Source organism: Coregonus clupeaformis, chromosome 36 (assembly GCF_020615455.1).
Source record: "Coregonus clupeaformis isolate EN_2021a chromosome 36, ASM2061545v1, whole genome shotgun sequence".
Classification (NCBI taxonomy): Eukaryota; Metazoa; Chordata; class Actinopteri; order Salmoniformes; family Salmonidae; genus Coregonus; species Coregonus clupeaformis.
The window spans coordinates 30,685,428-30,703,949 of record NC_059227.1 but is presented as its reverse complement, the minus strand read 5'-3'; the positions used below and the strand labels follow the sequence as shown (position 1 = coordinate 30,703,949).

Genomic DNA, 18,522 nt, shown 5'->3' with positions numbered 1-18,522 from the left:
GCTGAGATTCTGCTAATATTCTCATTGATGAAACATTTGATCTCAATACAGTTTTCTTTTCCCAAAACTAGAATCTGTTACAAACAGAGTTGACTAAGTTTTGTAGATTTTACCCTTTGCCAAAGTTTTTTTGTTGTTGTGCAAAGGCGAATTCACCGACTAGGCGTTCCCTAACGGAAATATGCAAATATGCTAGAACGCGCCAATAGGATCTCGCTAGCTCGTGCTTGGCATTGCCCACCTCCTTGCTTACTCTGCCCACTATGGCTCATTTGTGCCCATTTGAAACGACGGGCTTTGGTCTATCTTGGTTTACTTATAAACATATTTGGTACAGCAGTGTTCAAGAACAGTGGTTCCCAACCAGGGGTACTAGGACCCCTGGGGGTACTAGGCCTATCCAATCCACAGGGTGTACTTGAAAAGACTCATAAGACCATAGACTTACTGGTAAAATGCACAAGGGGGTACTTCAGGGGTACTCCAGGCAGAGCAAAATTCAGTTGGTCGTACACTAACCGAAAAAGGTTGGGAACCACTGTTCTAGAATATTGGACGGTTGGCTTTCATACTTTTCGAATTCTCAGCACAGCTCAAGCAATTTCTCTACTGTCAACACATTAAAATGAATAGAGGACGCTTACCGGGAGATTAGTTGGTTGTGAATTGTGGGGAGGTACGCATTCGCGCTGTACGTCCCCCGCAGATGGTGGTCACACTGGGATCCCGGACTATCACGTCCTAGGGATTTACCCATTACGCGCGAGGGTAACACGACTTCCGCCAACACAGTGCTGCCACAGAACCACTGGATAGAACAAGGGTTAGTTATACAAAAATATTTGGTGGATCCACAGATGCATTTGTTTACAGGTCGCTAACTTTACTTTGGCTTTCAACGGTTGACCAACCCGATCTAATATCAAAGACTGGCCACTATGTAATTATTTTCAGGATTTTCTGTAATTAGGAGAGCTGACGAAAGTCCGATTTTTCTGATTGAAGCACTGTGGCCACTATGTAATTATTTTCAGGATTTTCTGTAATTAGGAGAGCTGACGAAAGTCAGATTTTTCTGATTGAAGCGCCTCTGTTACCCATCTAGCTTATCTAGCTAACTACAGTATGTCCCTTGATCAACCCGCCAAATGTACACCTGAAATGTCTCAACAAGCAATTAAAATGTATTATTCTACTGCACGTACACCAGCTTGTGTGTATGCCTACTGGTAGAAAATGTTGCAGAGATTATTTGATGGTGGAAATAAAAATCATTTTAGTAGGTAAAAAAATACACAACATGTAAACGTGAAGGGACTTTATATTCCCATATTCAAACTTTGTATTTGGACCTGCAGTCATTGTGTGTGCAGGAAGTGCACGCAGTCAAGTCATGTCTCAAATTTTGTTTTAGATTCAAGCCTAGGACTGCTCAGAGAATGACACAGAAGCTGAGAGAAAAAGGAGATCAGAAGAACACAGGTAGTCCCCTGTGGCTCAGTTGGTAGAGCATGGCGCTTGCAACGCCAGGGTGTGGGGTCGTTTCCCACGGGGGGCCAGTATGAAAATGTATGCACTCACTAACTGTAAGTCGCTCTGGATAAGAGCGTCTGCTAAATGATTAAAATGTAATAAAGGCTTTGAGCCTCAGTAGGCCAAGGCCACACACTGAGGGAAACAACAGAAATAATTTCATGCAATTATAAGGTAATGGTTGGCTCTGGCAGGAGAAAAACTTCCCACCAAGTCTTTTATGTTTTGCTGTAGCCAGGTTGGATGAACTAGAATAGCAATTATTATACCTCTTAGTTTTTTCCTATGGATCGGATCCATTTACATTTACATTTACGTCATTTAGCAGACGCTCTTATCCAGAGCGACTTACAAATTGGTGCATTCACCTTATAGCCAGTGGGAATCCCCAAATTAAACCCCTTAGTCAAGATGGCGTTGGAAATGTTATTGCTGAATTGTAGAACTTCTTGGTGAGCAAGAATCCAAGCTTCAAATAGCCCCACAAAATGGAAGTTGCTCAATTAAATATATTCATAAAGAACCGAAACAAAAGAGACATGCAAACTTAGTATTTGTGTAGTGGTGTAAATTAGATAGGCCATAAAGACAACGTTTTCTTATACTGAATAGGTGAATTTCAAGTTGAAGCTGATAGAATTGGCTGACTCAACCATGTTTTTGCTTCACTTAATTCCTCCACTTTTAGTTGGGGTCATTAAAGATACCATAATCATCGGTTTACTTTGTAGATGTGCTTGGTGTGTGTCATATGGATTGAGAGATTTTTGTGCAAATACGTATTACAAACCAATTACAGTACTATTAATACCAAAGACAGCTATAATACTCCTTTAGTTTTTCCTATGTATTGAGAGTAAGTGATAGTGCTGACTGCTAATAGAAAAACACTGAAGAGATGTATCTGGGGGGAGGGGCTAAAACCACTGAAGAGATGTATCTGGGGGGAGGGGCTAAAACCACTGAAGAGATGTATCTGGGGGGAGGGGCTAAAACCACTGAAGAGATGTATCTGGGGGAAGGGGCTAAAACCACTGAAGAGATGTATCTGGGGGGAGGGGCTAAAACCACTGAAGAGATGTATCTGGGGGAAGGGGCTAAATCCACTGAAGAGATGTATCTGGGGGGACTAAAAGTACCTTTGTGGCACAAAATGAGGGTAATTTGATTAATTAGAGAGGCATTGTACCCAGCGAGATGATGAACCACATTGCTCAGCTGTGTGTTCATTGGGCTGATTTGATGCCTGATTGAACCCACTGTAAGAGTATGTAGATTTTCATTTGGACATGCCTGACTCCCAGTCCCAGCAGAGTCCACCACCTGACAAGCCTCATATTATCTGTAGGTGTTGGAAGTCAGAGCACGGACAGACAACAAAGAGCAGCGTTAACGGGGGGGAGATCAAGTTTTACAGAATCTGATGATGTGCATGTTTTCTGATGGGGGAAACTGGGGGAGTCAAACTATTAAAGCCACTAGGAAAGGAGAGGAGAGGAAAATATATGTTTTCATTTAGATCACATCCTTTTACCATGTTATCAAATGTCAAAAGAAAAAGATATATTTCAGTATTTTCACTTACAGATGTATTTACATTCTTTTACAGAGAAAAAGCAACAACTTTAGTTGTTTTGCACAGTAACAGGCGTTTGCTTTGTTGCCATGTGTGGACTGAAGACAGCATTGTGCATGCTCATTGTGCCCTTACACATCCATTGTTTTGAGAGAGAGAGGCAGACTACACTCTTAGAAAAAAATAAGCTATCTAGAAGCTAAAAGGGTTCTTTGGTTGTCCCCATAGGAGAACCATTTGAAGAACCCTTGTTGGTTCCAGGTAGAACCTTTTCCACTCCAAGTAGAACCGTTTTGGGTTCCATATAGAACCCTTTCCAAAATGGTTCTACCTGGAACCAAAAAGGGTTTTACCTGGAACCAAAAAGGGCACTCCTATGGGGACAGCCGAAGAAGCCTTTTGGAACCCTTTTTCTAAGAGTGTAGAATATTGCAATCATGATGTTTTGTTGCAGTTATGCATGTCCCATTTATCTTCTTTGTAGTAAGCAACACTCTCCGTCTGACATCCATTATGGAAGAAGTTGACAGCTTAACAAATCTTTTTTTTTTACAGCTTAACAAATAATTATGGAGCGATTTTGAGCAATTAACAATCAAAAACATACTTAACAATAGCTAAAGTTGAACTGACTTGTGGATTGACAATCACGTGGAAACATGATTTTAATAAGAACCTGATATCCACAGTAAATTCACACTCATTAATAAAGTTATGCCCTGAATCATAATAAAGCAAACCATTCTCAATTTAAAAAAAGAAATATAAACCATATTTTATCAACAAGTGCACATGACCTCTTTAAAAAGCGAAAGCACAAGCATTATAAAGTATATATATTTTTTGCATTATTCTAGAATCTAGATATTTGTATTCCATGTTGCAAACATGAACATCGATAAGGGAGCACAGTAAAGTCTTGGTTCTCTGAGACATCAACTGTACTTACTTAGGCTTTGTTCTGATCACAGGCAGAATAAAATGTATGAAAATTGTTTGGGAAAGTCAACTTTGTGAAAATAAACATTCAAATGATTTAACCTTTTCCCAGTGGAGCCCTTGTAGTTATTTTTGTTATCTTCCATACAGGTAGGAAAAAAACTGAGCATAATATGTGCTGACACGTGAGGCAAACACACAACGACACAAAAAAACCATGCCATAATAATCTGAAATCTCTGGAGAAATGTAGCCACAATGTCTCTTTTCCAAAACAAGATCAGCCCTGCCATCTAGACCTACTCATGCCTGAGATCAATGTTCTATATTCTACTCAGCACATTATTTTCAACTCAATATTTTATATTTAAAAAATCAAAGTAAATCATTGATGCCTAAAGGGGTCCTAAAATTCATAATCAAATAACTAAATGATCCATGGTATCACCATCTTAAAATAATTCCATATGTTAGATTTCAATCACATGATTATGTAATCATTGTAACCAATTTTCAACATAGACAAACCTTGTATAAAATATGTTGAATTTGTACCTTTGAAACAACATCAGATCTTCAATGTTTATATCCACTATAAACTATAGTCTGGGTAGCACCTCCTACTGGAGAGTTGATCTATCAACAGCTATTGATTTGGTCTCCCATCCAGGGTTTTAACCAAACCAAGTCCTGATTAGCTTTGATGTTTGTCACTGTCTACTGCCAATGTGCTATCGTGGAAATTATTATTGACAGATCTCTTAATAACTAAATATATTTACTGTTGCTATCGAAGTCCTTCCAAAGGATAGGTTTAACAGCAAATGAAATGTAACCATACTTTATAAGTCATATATCATCAATGATACTATATTGCATTTGCAAAGTCAGTGATAACACATTTAGATGACAACTAAACCAAAAATCTGACATTGTTTTTCCATTGGAATTTGGTTGTGCTTTTAGATGGTTGAAAGCATAGTGATAACACATTGGGAATTCAACAAACTTCTGGCTGCCTTTTTGAGTGGGTGAATAAAGGCAAACTCTCATTGATCAACGTCCCAACCAAATATTACCCACATTTCCACGTTGAAATGACGTGGTGTGCCCAGTGGGTCTGTATGTATGCGTGGGAATACTTGGGAACAGATTTCCTAAATTAAAATCACTTTTAGTTGATTTTCTGGTGATTTTACAGTCTTTATTTCCAACTACGAAAATTATTTATATATTTTTCTGCTCAGAAAACTTGGGGGCCAAATAAAATCACCTCCTTTTGGGGAACCTTGCCCTATTTAGTGCCCTATGAGCCCTGGTCAAAAGTAGTACACTAAATAGGGAATAGGGTGCCATTTGGGACGCAGACTCTATTACCCCTCGTCAACATGAGGGGACAGCAGTTTGTGACGGCTAACCTCTGGCCACAAAACAGATCCCTACCACTGTGCCTCCTGCAGCAATGACACACGGACACACGGCGTAAAGATGATTGGGTACAATACCCTATTACCCTCGCAGCTAGAGAGGGGGGGAGGGAGCGAGAGAGAGGAAGGACAAGGGTGTGTGTGTGTCAGTGTGTGTGTGTGTGTGTGTGTGTGTGTGTGCAGTAAATGAGTAGTGTGCATCCAGCCGTAGCAAGGGGATAATGGGAAAGCAAAGAGGATCATTATCTCTGACAGCCTGCGCTGCCATGCACCTTATTCCCCTCCACAACTCACAAGGAAAAATGGACTGGATGTTTGTGTATGGTATTGGTGGGAATCTGAACTCCCTTTTCATTTCCTTAATCTTCTCTAATTCTCCTTTACAGACAGTTAAAGTTCTACACATTATTTTAGACACAAGCTTTGTTAACTATGTTTCAGTAACTACTCTGCATTCCACTGAATTATTTAACAAGCTACAGATAAATAGCATTCAAAGAAGACTGAATATCAATCAGTCCGTTTAGCTTTTGAAAATATGATTGCTGATTATTATTATTATTATATCTCACAAGGCAAATGGGTTCTAAAAGGACACAAGCTTGCAAAGAATGGCTTTTACATCCTTTTTTTCAGCCATATCGACACTAGCTTATTATGCAAAAGTTCTGATGGCTTATTATTAGCAGCTAATTATCATCAGCACTTTTTTCTCATTGAAACCTTTGGTATGGAAAAGCCTCCGCATCAGTTTTTAAAGGAACTTGTTTCAGGATTTACAGTACTCGTGCTGTGTTTGTGCATTTTTATGGCACCTCTACTTTACCCTACCCTACCCCACCCTACCCTACCCTACCCTACCCTACCCTACCCTACCCTACCCTACCCTACCCTACCCTACCCTTGTGTCTTTCCGCCCACCACAGCAGCAGTCAAGGAGGCATTTGCCCCAGGATTCTGGATCCACAAGCTGTCTTTCTCCAAGACTTTGGGAATACCTTTACTGCTTGTGCTTGCAGTAGCAAGAGAGAACAGATGAGAGGTGGCGATAAGGCTGTCAACGTCATTACCTTTCTCCCCCTCTTTCTCTCCTCCACTCTCTCCCCCTCACAAAGGCAGCCAGTAGAATGTCTTCAGGATTCTTCCCCCACCCCACTAACAAGAGTAGTGTTTAGGGATAAAACATATTAAACGTAGTCCTGCAGGCTGTAGCCAGCCCGGGCGTCTTTTGGAGGGACTCTGGATGGAGAGTAGAACTGTTGCGTTCCCTTGTCTTCACGTAGAGGCTTCTCCTGTTGGATGTCGTCAGCCGCTTGGACCTTACACTGGGGCCCTTTGTCACCCCAGTGTAGCTGCTCCTGGCTCGACTGCTCATTAGGCGACGTCTGCTGTTCAAAGTCCTTCTGCTCCCGTTGCTGTTGCTCGCGCTGTATCAGGTCGCACTGTATCAAGTCATGCTGTAGTTGCTCCTGGTTTATCTGCTGCTGCAGTAGTTTGTCAGGAAAGGTGGTAGAGGTGGAGGTCGAGGTGTAGTCTCTTTTTCCGGGACACGACAAACAAAAGATGACCCCGCCGGCAAGCAGGAAGCCGGCAGAGACAAAGGTCACGTACACTGCCCCCCCAGGCTCGTATTTACTGCTCTCGGGCACGTTGGAGTCCAGGAAGGTGGTGATGACCTCATTGGTAAACCAAGAAGCGGGCACCAGGCAGAGAATGCCAGCCAGGATGAAGCAACCCCCCGCGGCGATGGCCGCGTGCCCCTTCGCCTGGTGACTGCCTCCCCAGCGAGTGCACTTCAGCCCCAGGGCGGCGAGACAGAGGCCCAGGCAAGCCATCATGCAGGACAGAACCATTGTCGTCCTGGCGGTCTGCAGGTAGGCGGGCAGCGACAGCACGGAGTACTTCAAGGTGCAGCTGAACACGCCTGTGCTGTACCAGGTGCAGTCCATCCACAGCCCCTGCATCTGGGAGATGGCAGTCATGATGTTGGAGCCCACGTCGGCGCTCACCTTCCAGTTGGGCAGCAGTGTGGCTACGGTGGCGCCCAGGACGCCGAGCAGTGCCAGGGCGAAGGCGAGGATCTGCATGGTGGAGGACGCCATCGCCGAGTTGCGAGTCCCCACCTCTCCGGCACAGCGGCACCGTCACCCTGTGGTGGCCCGAGCCTGGCTCCCTGGTGCCCTTTCTCCCTATCGCCCCAGTGCAGCCTCAGGTCCTGACAGCAGATAATTCCTCAGTGCAGGCTTCAGTGGGCTGTGATAAAAAGCGAAATGAGAATTGAACTGAGCGAGCAAGCGTGACGATCAGACAGATGAGGCAGGGGCTGATGATGGGGAAAGGAGACTGCCCTTCTTTTCTCCCTCTTCTTAGGGGGAAGTGTGTGTGAGTGTGCGCTTTCTGTTTGCCTGCATTTTACTCTGCATCCCTGGCTTTGTGTGACTGAGCTTTGTGGTGTTCATTTAAAGACTCAATTATCTGCGTTTAAAGCTGCAGTGTCCTTCCTCTGAAAGTGGGTTACTCTTTTACAGCAGGCAGCTACTTCACTTCACTTTAGCTATCAGGTAAATGCTGCTTCTATACATAAACTCAATTTACAATATATGTCATTGCAACATGCATAAGCTATTTCAATAGTATTTTAGAATAATTTGTAATTTCTCCAATTCTTTAGTTTGTCTTCTATGGTAGTGACGTTCTGACATGAAAGACAATATAAATGCATTGTTAAAGTGAATAGTTTGTCTGTATTGCAGTGTGCGAGAAAAAAAGCATCCTCACCTTTTGTGTGTCTTGGACAGCGTGCCGTGGTGCGTCAGTCTCTTCTCAATGTTTTCTGGGCACAAAAGATAATTAAAAAAACTCATACAAAAAAATAGGGTGAGCAGCTTAGCGATTCGGTCCTTCACCTCCTCAGTCCTCCTACCATCTCTTTTCAGTATCCCATAAAAGACACGGCAGCCACACATCCTTGTTGCCTATGTCCCATAAAAGACACGGCAGCCACACATCCTTGTTGCCTGTGTCCCATAAAAGACACGGCAGCCACACATCCTTGTTGCCAGTGAGCTACAGCACCACTATGGAGAACAGAGTGGTGGACTGAGAGAAATACTGCAAAACTGAGCAGCAATGTGGTGTGAGAGTGGTTAAAGATCTGGACTAGTATAACTTGAAGGTCATTGATTCAGATGAACAGCCGCAGAGCTAATGTCCTCTCAGCAAATGAGTAGACAAAAAATGTAATGATAAAAGACAGTAGTAAGCCAATATTCTTCATCATGGTATATTTAAATGTCTGACAGAAATTTGCAGTTTAAGATATTGTTGGTCTCCTTAATTGGTTCAATATATCATTTAGACAGCCAAGAGTTTTGAGGTTTGATTTGTCATTGGTGTTCGTGCGATGGTGGCTTTGTGTGGTGTTTCGTCAATCGTCACTCACAGAGCACAATAGAAACCGAAAGATGGCGAGGACCTGCATTCCCATCCTTTTGCCTTGCAGCCGAGAGGAAGGTGCCGCCTTTCAATTGACCGCATGAAGTATGGCCGACTGCAACACACAGATAAGACTGTGTGAACCGCCCCCTCCATTTGTGGAGATGGAACAGACACAGCTCTGGTATCCTAACAGCAGTCACAACCTATCCTTAAAGTAATCCTCTGTCTATATATCCACACACTGTGACAGCAGAGGGGGAAGCACCCTATCGTGGCAGACCTGCCCCAACAGGAACCATTACCATTAGCCAGCCTGCCTACTCCCATTAGGCTATTACCATTATCTTTTCCAGCCCAGTGATGGCAGGCAGAAGGATCCCTACCAGGCCTATACCTACCTAGCCACCCAATGAGGGAGGGAGTATGGAGGGAAAATGCCACCATGATCATTACCACAGCTGTAGTCCTCATTAGGAGACTCTTAGCTCTATGTACACACCCCTCCATCCATTCCTCTGCATCCCACCTCTACTCAGCAGCAAAAATAGGTAATTCTTTGTGTCCCAAATGACACCCTATTCCCAACATAGTGTACTACTTTTGACCAGAGCCCAATGGGCCCTGGTCCAAAGTAGTGCACTATATAGGGGTGTACTGTGTCACTTATTGTTTTGTACAAAAAGTGTATGGACTTTTACTACTCAAAATAGTCATATCAGGAAGTAATAAAGATCTCTTTAAGACCTGACCAGATAATCTGTTTTATCATAATTGTATTACCCAGTATTAGACAGTTATTTAGATATATATAAAAAAAAGACTTGGACTTCATTTGAAATTAGTTGTCTGCTGAAATGTGTTTCTTCCCAATTCTCCTCCATTATGTTGCCAAGAGTTCACTAAGCAGGCTACACGGGCAGGTAAGGTCATGCACTTTTCCCAGAGTGACCCAGAGGACAACAAAACATATACTAACAGAACATCACTGAACATCTCTTATATGAATGTTATGTGATGTCTGGATATTATTAATATCTTTGAGATAGATGTTGACCATATGAGCAGACTATAAAGTCCTTTACCAGCCTTTTGAGTCATGTGTATGTGATGTAGTGTTTCTGATGCATGTTTAGCCTTGAGCTGCAAGGGGAGCATGGGAAGAGAAGGGCTGGGTCGCAAATGGCACTTTATTCACTTTATAGTGCACTATGGGCCCTGGTCAAATTTAGTGCACTATAAAGTGAATAGGGTGTCTGGAACGCAGCCAAGGAGGGAGATGGGAACCAATGCAACTCTCAGAAGAGTAGAGCAATGTTATTCTAGCTCTGTGGCCTGGCCTCCACTAGAATAGTGGAGTAGTGTTATCCTAGCACTGTGGCCTCCACTAGAATAGTGGAGTAGTGTTATTCTAGCGCTGTGGCCTGGCCTCCCCTAGAATAGTGGAGTAGTGTTTTTCTAGCACTGTGGCCTTTTAGAAGAGTAGAGAAGTGTTTTTCTAGCTCTGTGGCCTTCTAGAATAGTGGAGTAGTGTTATTCTAGCTCTGTGGCCTTCTAGAATAGTGGAGTAGTGTTATTCTAGCACTGTGGCCTTCTAGAATAGTGGAGTAGTGTTATTCTAGCACTGTGGCCTTCTAGAATAGTGGAGTAGTGTTTTTCTAGCACTGTGGCCTTTTAGAAGAGTAGAGAAGTGTTATTCTAGCTCTGTGGCCTGGCCTCCACTAGAATAGTGGAGTAGTGCTATTCTAGCTCTGTGGCCTGGCCTCCACTAGAATAGTGGAGTAGTGTTATTCTAGCTCTGTGGCCTGGCCTCCACTATAATAGTGGAGTAGTGTTATTCTAGCACTGTGGCCTGGCCTCCACTATAATAGTGGAGTAGTGTTATTCTAGCACTGTGGCCTTCTAGAATAGTGGAGTAGTGTTATTCTAGCTCTGTGGCCTGGCCTCCACTAACTGGAGTAGTAGCCATTGATGTGTAGGCTAGTTCTCATTGGCACATTGTACTACTCCTTGTTTACATTAACTTTTTTGCTTGTTTGTGTTTCACTCCCATCATTCCTATGGGACAGTAGTATCAGGTACTGATGACATGTTGTTATTGCTCTCCCCAATATTGCTCATTGTAGGCATGAGCCATCATCAAGTTTCAAGTTCAAGTTTCAAGTTTTATTAGTCGTATGTATAGGATACACATGGTATACACCGTCCTACGGAATGCTTCTACGTCATCACCTCAGGTTGATTGAAAGAGAGCCATTGATAATGTTTAATGGTGGAGGTGATTATAACTGACGACCATTGTTTGGCACATACAGACTGTTGGGAGTTATTCTGTTGGCACGTCCAAAGAATAATAAAAATAGAAAGCCAGCAGTAAATTTGTAATGATGGTTTAAAAGGGGGCCCTACCCAGAATTCTTAAAAAAAAAAAAAAGATTGTTAATGTCAACTGGCGAGCACGGTTCCAACTTCCAACATTTTCACTGCCTGTTTGAAGTCTGTTTTAACAAAGAAACGTTGAAATTGGTCAGACAGCCAAGGAATTTTTATAGCGCTGTAATGAAATAGTCATACAGTAAAACCGGGCAATTTAGACACATGATTAGTCTGGTATTCATTACAGGTTTCTGTTGTGCTTGTTGTTCCCTCTTTAAAGCCTTGTTCATACAAGCTCATAAAAAACCTGTGTTGAGCTCATTCAGCAAATCTATTTTTAAATGGAAAAAGGTACAGTATGAGCAGCCGGCAGACTAACAAAGACCTATTGAAGTATTTTAGTTGAGACAAATGGAAAACACTCATTTTCTTCTTAGAAGCCCCTTTATGATTAGCGAATTCACTGATGTTTGCTGTGATGACAAGCTGTCCAGCAATGAGAAATGTTGCATTGTAGTGCTGTTAGAATATTAATTTGTGATACTACAGATGTAGAATCTTAATTTGATCACTCCTTTGTTGCTGAGAATTTTCCTGCACAGCACTGTATTCAACATTTTAAAAGGCTTCTAAAGTTTTTAATTTCCATTTTAAAATGTCAGACTTGATTTGCCCTAACGGAAAATATATCAACAATTATTATTCACATAATAATTCCTGGCCCCCAGTGTCCGGTCTGGAGCGTGAAGTCACGAGCTCTGCTGGTCAGCTACTGTGTAGCAACCTAACGGTGCCAAAAGCCCTGGTCTGCCTTAGAAAGCTGATGTAAATTAAGATCGCCAGAACGGCCCCCAAAATAAAAATAGACGGCCGCTTTGGGCTCTAAAATGTGTTTATTATGATCAAGTTCGATCCCCACTGTGAATTATTTTAAAGTTCGCTATAAATTGAGATATTTAATAAAATAGTGATCCATTCTGACTAATACATTTGTTAGGACCACGTGCTGACACAGACCAATCACAGGCCGGCAGGCTACGAGGAGGCTCGCGCCCTTATGCCATAGACATCTCTCAGGCAGGATGAAAACGATTACATCGACCATGATCCTTTGCTAGTTACGGCCACTTTCACCATGATCCTTCGTGATTTTTCGGGTGCCATTCAGCCCCATTCAGCAATATGGCACGCTTCAAATTCAAATACTTCCGGCTTCATAAGCCATCGGGAGTTTTCCATAGGAATATGTGGATGACGTCAGCGCTATCACTATCGACTGGTTTTAATGTCTATTAATAATTCACATTTCCTGTTGCTGCAGGATTATTTTCCTGCTGTAGAAAACTGGCTCAAATTAAGATCCTACATCTGTACGCATCGATTTGTTGTTACTTTACATTTTCATTGCCTCAGATGAAGTTAGAATAGCAAAACTACACAGCCAGAGAAGGGGAAAAGGTAACATCTTATGTAATAAGGATTAGTTGAAGGTATCACCCTGTCACCCTATTGCAGTAGCCAGAACACCAGGTGAAATTGAATTTCTGAGTTGAGAGTTCATTCCGTAGGCTGAAATATTTTAGCATGAGTACAGCCAGGAGGCATCAACCCTACCTAAATCATCAAACAGATAGGAATATAATTTACCTATTTACTCCCACAGTCAAGAGGCAATGGCCTCGCTATTACCTGTTAGCAGTTGGATTGATGCAGTTTCTTCACCACTAAGGTACCGCCATGAAATGATTAATGACAGGTTCCTAAGGTAATTGACTGTTTTTACATAATACAATCAATGTGGATGGTTAAATAACTAGCTGTTTAGAAATTCTATTCTCTCTGACATTTTTATTCATTGTCATGTCATGACATCTGAGTAATGGAATGATGAGGAAAATGATGGAACCCATTTCCGGCTCCCTGATTGGATAAGCCATAATACGGAAGGAATTTTGGCTAGAATGGGAAGTGCAAATAAACAACCTGTCAACAAAGTTCTTAGAACAAAGATGATGGAAATCTATCCTATTTTATGAATCATGTCCAAATTGCTAACAGATGTGGTAGTGTACACAAACTGTCATGCATAGACATGTCTCAGTCCAACTGTAGATTACTGTGAATAGCTGTGGTCCATCTAACAATGGAAGTCTACCTAATACGTTGCAATGAATCTCACATGAGAACGACTGAGAGAAGAAAGAGGGAAACACTTTTAGCACGCACTTACCGCTATTCTATCCATCCAGTGTTCATCCAGTCGCACAACTCACAGCAGAACCACGATTCTCCTGTGCCTGAGAGGTTGCGTTAGTGTGTTTGCACACACACAAACACACGTGTGTATGTGAGTATGTCACGACAGCGAGTGCTAGTTGAGGCTTGGACAAAGCAAGCCCATCCCAGGTAGAGTTGGGGACTTCAGCCCCAGGCGTGATGAATGTCTGTTGTTGAATGCAGGCTGAGTCTAGCACAGCACATTCCATCAGCTGTTGTTCCCTGAGAACCCAGTTAGCTGGAACCAGAGGCAACCAGCTCTCTGCCCCCTGACAGTATCCCAGTATCACACCACACCGTCCGTCTGTGATGGAGCTAGTCTCCCTTTCCTCTACGTCTCTCTCTCTCTCTCTCTCTCTCTCTCTCTCTCTCTCTCTCTCTCTCTCTCTCTCTCTCTCTCTCTCTCTCTCTCTCTCTCTCTCTCTCTCTCTCTCTCTCTCTCTCTCTCTCTCTCTCTCTCTCTCTCTCTCTCTCTCTCTCTCTCTTTCTCTGTGCTGAAGATCCTCCAAGAGTTGCTGAATTTCCTCTTGACTTCAGTTTGCTCCTCAATTCATGCACCTTGGTTGGAGAGCGAGGTAGCGGCAGTGTTCCCTTCCCTTTGCGCTGTTGGTCCAGGAGGCCCCAGGAGGATCCCAGTCATATCATGGGTGAATGGCAGGCAGGAGTCGGCTTATCCACTGTAGCTCAGTTGGTAGCGCATGGTGCTTGCAACGCCAGGGTTGTGGGTTCGATTCCCACGGGGGGCCAGTATGAAAATTTATGCACTCACTAACTGTAAGTCGCTCTGGATAAGAGCGTCTGCTAAATGACTAAAATGTAAATGGCTGAAGCACCCCAGAGAGCATGGCAGCCTGCCTGTCTGTGAATGTTGCTGTGGTCTTTGTGGAGCTGCAATCCCCTCTATTGTTCTGGGTAGAGAAAGGAGCACGAGGCTGACAGACAAGAGAGTCTAGTGGTACTGAAGGCACTGACTAGGCAGAGGCAGAGGGAGCTCTGAGAGGAGGAGGAGGAGGAGGAGGACCCAGGCACTGCTTACTCTTCTGTGATGACTGCCTTCAACAGTGTGTCAGTGGGCTGTAGCCTATGTGGGGTCGCCAGAAACCGCTAACATCCGATTTTCAGGGATACAATATATTCAAGCTAACTTCCGCTTCCCCTGAAAAACAGATGTGGGAAATCTGCTCAGGTGCCTTTTTACGCCTGCTACGTTAGGTTAGTGGTCTGTGGTATCTGTGGAGCCCAGCCTCCAGTCCTCCTGCAGTCTGCCCCAGAGATAGATCCTGCCATTCCCCATTCCTCTGTCATCCACTCCTCCTTTAATCCCCCTGCTGCTGAGACCAACACTTCAGCCTCCCTTCCAAGCCCTTTCTTCATGAAGAGTAGGCAGTAGACATGTTGAAGTGTGTTCCCTCTCTCCTCTGTGTGTTGGAGTGGCAGTATGTTCAGGAGGTGGAGGCTCGTGTGTGTGTGTGTGTCTGTGGAGTGGGCTGTTTTTATGGTCCTTCACACGGGTGTTACTGTGGCAACAGGAACAGAACCGACTTGCCATCACACACGATTTCCTGTTTCCCCTTTAAAGCAACATGTTGCGCATTATGCTGGTGCACAGACCTTACCCCTCTCCATCTCCCGAGTGTGTGTGTGTCTAACTCTGTTTCTTGTGCGTGCGCGTGCCTATTCGCTTGTCTGTCCACCGTCCATCCGTCTGTCTGGCCAAGGGATACTGTGTCTCATCCTTTGATCCACAGTGACCAAGGACATTCCCACCCTCAGAGAACTGCACGAACTAAGAGGAAAACATATTGTCCCCCTGTAATGTCTACTACTCCCTGTTCCATTTGATGTGACAAAGACTGGCAGACACCCCACACCCACACATGATTAACATTGCCCACAGACCTGTGAACTGAAAGACCTGGACAGAGGGCCTGCAATTATGACTCATTGTGTTGGTGGTGCTGAGAGACTGAATAAAATAAGCTCTCTCTCTCTTTCTCTAGCTATATTCACCAGAGCCTCTGCTCCACTGTCTGGTGTACTACACATCCCTGCAGGGAGGAGGCACGAGCTCCGCAGATAGCATATGAACAGGTCATAAGTCATGGCTAAATGTTTAGAATGACAGGAAATTAGCTTTAAAACTGCAAAATGTTCTCTCAGACTCATAGCAAAATATGTAGAATAGTAGGAAATTAGCTTTAAAACTGCGAAATGTTCTCATGAAACTGTGGTACGCCACTGTCCACTGTATGAAGGAGGAATAATCTGTGCGAGTCACACACACAACACTGAGACTCAGGAACAGGATGCTGCAGGTACTGATGCCTGTGGTGTGGCTATGGTTGTTGTGGCTAGCTCTGGTCCATAGCCCCACAGTCTCTGTGGTGTGGCTGTGGTTGTTGTGGTTAGCTCTGGTCCATAACCCCAGTCTCTGTGGTGTGGCTGTGGTTGTTGTGGCTAGCTCTGGTCCATAGCCCCACATTCTCTGTGGCTGTGGTTGTTGTGGCTAGCTCTGGTCCATAGCCCCACAGTCTCTCTGGTGTGGTTGTTGTGGCTAGCTCTGGTCCAGGGCTCCATAGTCTCAATTAGGGCTCTATATCTCCCTCTAGCTACTGGATGGAGCACTGTAGAATATTTTGCATCTTTCTTATGCTCTTCTTCTGTAAATTACTGCTCACAATTTCTAATGTATTCTCTCATTCAGTATGCATTAGTGCCGTAGCAAACCGTAGCAAAACATTGTCCAACAAGAGTTTCTTATTGGACAAGTTCAGGTAGTCGCTCCCCGTTTAGGTTCATTTTCTTTCGTTTGGTGTCTAGTGGATAAGACCTGGATTAGCTAATAACATAATTACAAAGCATCTATTATCTATCATTCAGGACAACTCTATTATAAGAGACCGTTTTTATTAAATATTACAGCATTTTACCAGTACAATGTCAAGTATATGAAAATAATATACTACACATTATTAGCGAATAAATTACAGTTCAGATAACGCTGAATAATGATAAAACATTTTAACAATTCTTAAAGTGATACATCAAATCCCTCGAAATAAGAAAGAGCTTTAAAACGGATTTTCTTTTAACTTAATAAAATCAATTACATCGAAATGTGACACTTAGTCTGTTTTTCTGTGGATATTAACACATGAACAAAATGATAGAGACAAAATATAAATAGGATTCAGGCAATTTCAGTTTTGAACTAACAACTGCTTTTGTCAAAAAATACATGAAAACAGAATGCTTGTGATTAAGATACTACATCATATTCACAAACAAGAGTAAGGAGAAAAAAAGTGAAAGGAATGTTATTGAACATAGGCAACTATGTTCCGAGCTTAGAGAGTGCAGAAAAACAAAGGACGGTCATTCACAGTGCCTTCGGAAAGTATTCAGACCACTTACCTTTTTACACATTTTGTTACGTTACAACCTTATTCTAAAATTGATTAAGTTGTAATTTTTTCTCATCAATCTACACACAATACCCCATAATGACAAAGCGAAAACAGGTGTTTAGAATTTGGTGCAAATCTATTTAAAAGAACTTACAGAAGTACCTTATTTACATAAGTATTCAGACCCTTTGCTATGAGACTCGAAATTGAGCTCAGGTGCATCCTGTTTCCATTGATCATCCTTGAGATGTTTCTACAACTTGATTGGAGTTCACCTGTGGTAAATTCAATTGATTGGACATAATTTGGAAAGGCACACACCTGTCTATATAAGGTCCCACAGTTGACAGTGCATGTCAGAGCAAAAACCAAGCCATGAGGTCGAAGGAATTGTCCATAGAGCTCTGAGACAGGATTGTGTCGAGGCACAGATCTAGGGAAGGGTACCAAAACATTTCTGCAGCATTGAAGGTCCCCAAGAACACGTTAGCCTCCATCATTCTTAAATGAAAGAAGTTTGGAACCACCAAGACTTTTCCTAGAGCTGGCCACATGGCCAAACAGAACTCTTTGGCCTAGTCAGAATCGAGGGAAAGATGAACGAGGCAAAGTACAGAGATCCTTGATGAAAACCTGCTCCAGAGCACTCAGAACCTCAGACTGGGGCGAAGGTTCACCTTCCAACAGGACAACGACCCTAAGCACACAACCAAGACAACACAGGATTGGCTTCGGGACAAGTCTCTGAATGTCCTTGAGTGGCCCAGCCAGAGCCCGGACTTGAACCCGATCGAACATCTCTGGAGAGACCTGAAAATAGCTGTGCAGCGACGCTCCCCATCCAACCTGACAGAGCTTGAGAGGATCTGCAGAGAAGAATGGGAGAAGCTCCCCAAATACAGGTGTGCCAAGCTTGTAGCTTCATACTCATGAAGACTCAAGACTGTTGCAGCACCTTGGCAGCGATTACAAAGTATTGAGTAAAGGGTCTGAATACATATGTAAATACAGTGGCTTGTGAAAGTATTCACCCTCCTTGGCATTTTTCCTATTTTGTTGCCTTACAACCTGGAATTAAAATGGATTTTTCGGGGGTTTGTATAATTTGATTTACACAACATGCCTACCACTTTGAAGATGCAAAATATGTTTTATTGTCAAACAAACACTTAAGACAAAAAAACAGAACTTGAGCGTGCATAACTATTCACCCCCCAAAGTAAATACTTTGTAGAGCCACCTTTTGCAGCAATTACAGCTGCAAGTCTCTTGGGGTATGTCTCTATAAGCTTGGCACATCCAGCCACTGGGATTTTTGCCCATTCTTCAAGGCAAAACTGCTCCAGCTCCTTCAAGTTGGATGGGTTCCGCTGGTGTACAGCAATCTTTAAGTCATACCACAGATTCTCAATTGGATTGAGGTCTGGGCTTTGACTAGGCCATTCCAAGACATTTAAATGTTTCCCCTTAAACCACTCGAGTGTTGCTTTACAGTATGCTTAGGGCCATTGTCCTGCTGGAAGGTGAACCTCCGTCCCAGTCTCAAATCTCT

General features: G+C 43.1%; 1 protein-coding gene across 1 annotated transcript; it reads right to left on the bottom strand.

Moving 5' to 3' along the window:
• Nucleotides 1–6,378: 6,378 nt before the first annotated feature.
• On the bottom strand, nucleotides 6,379–13,866 carry LOC121552629 (claudin-20-like). The gene is made up of 2 exons (XM_041865600.1): nucleotides 13,517–13,866; nucleotides 6,379–8,308 (listed from the first exon to the last, which is right to left on the bottom strand). The coding sequence occupies exon 2, from the start codon at nucleotides 7,575–7,577 to the stop codon at nucleotides 6,663–6,665; it is 915 nt and encodes a 304-aa protein (XP_041721534.1). The 5' UTR covers nucleotides 7,578–8,308; nucleotides 13,517–13,866; the 3' UTR covers nucleotides 6,379–6,662.
• Nucleotides 13,867–18,522: the final 4,656 nt, after the last annotated feature.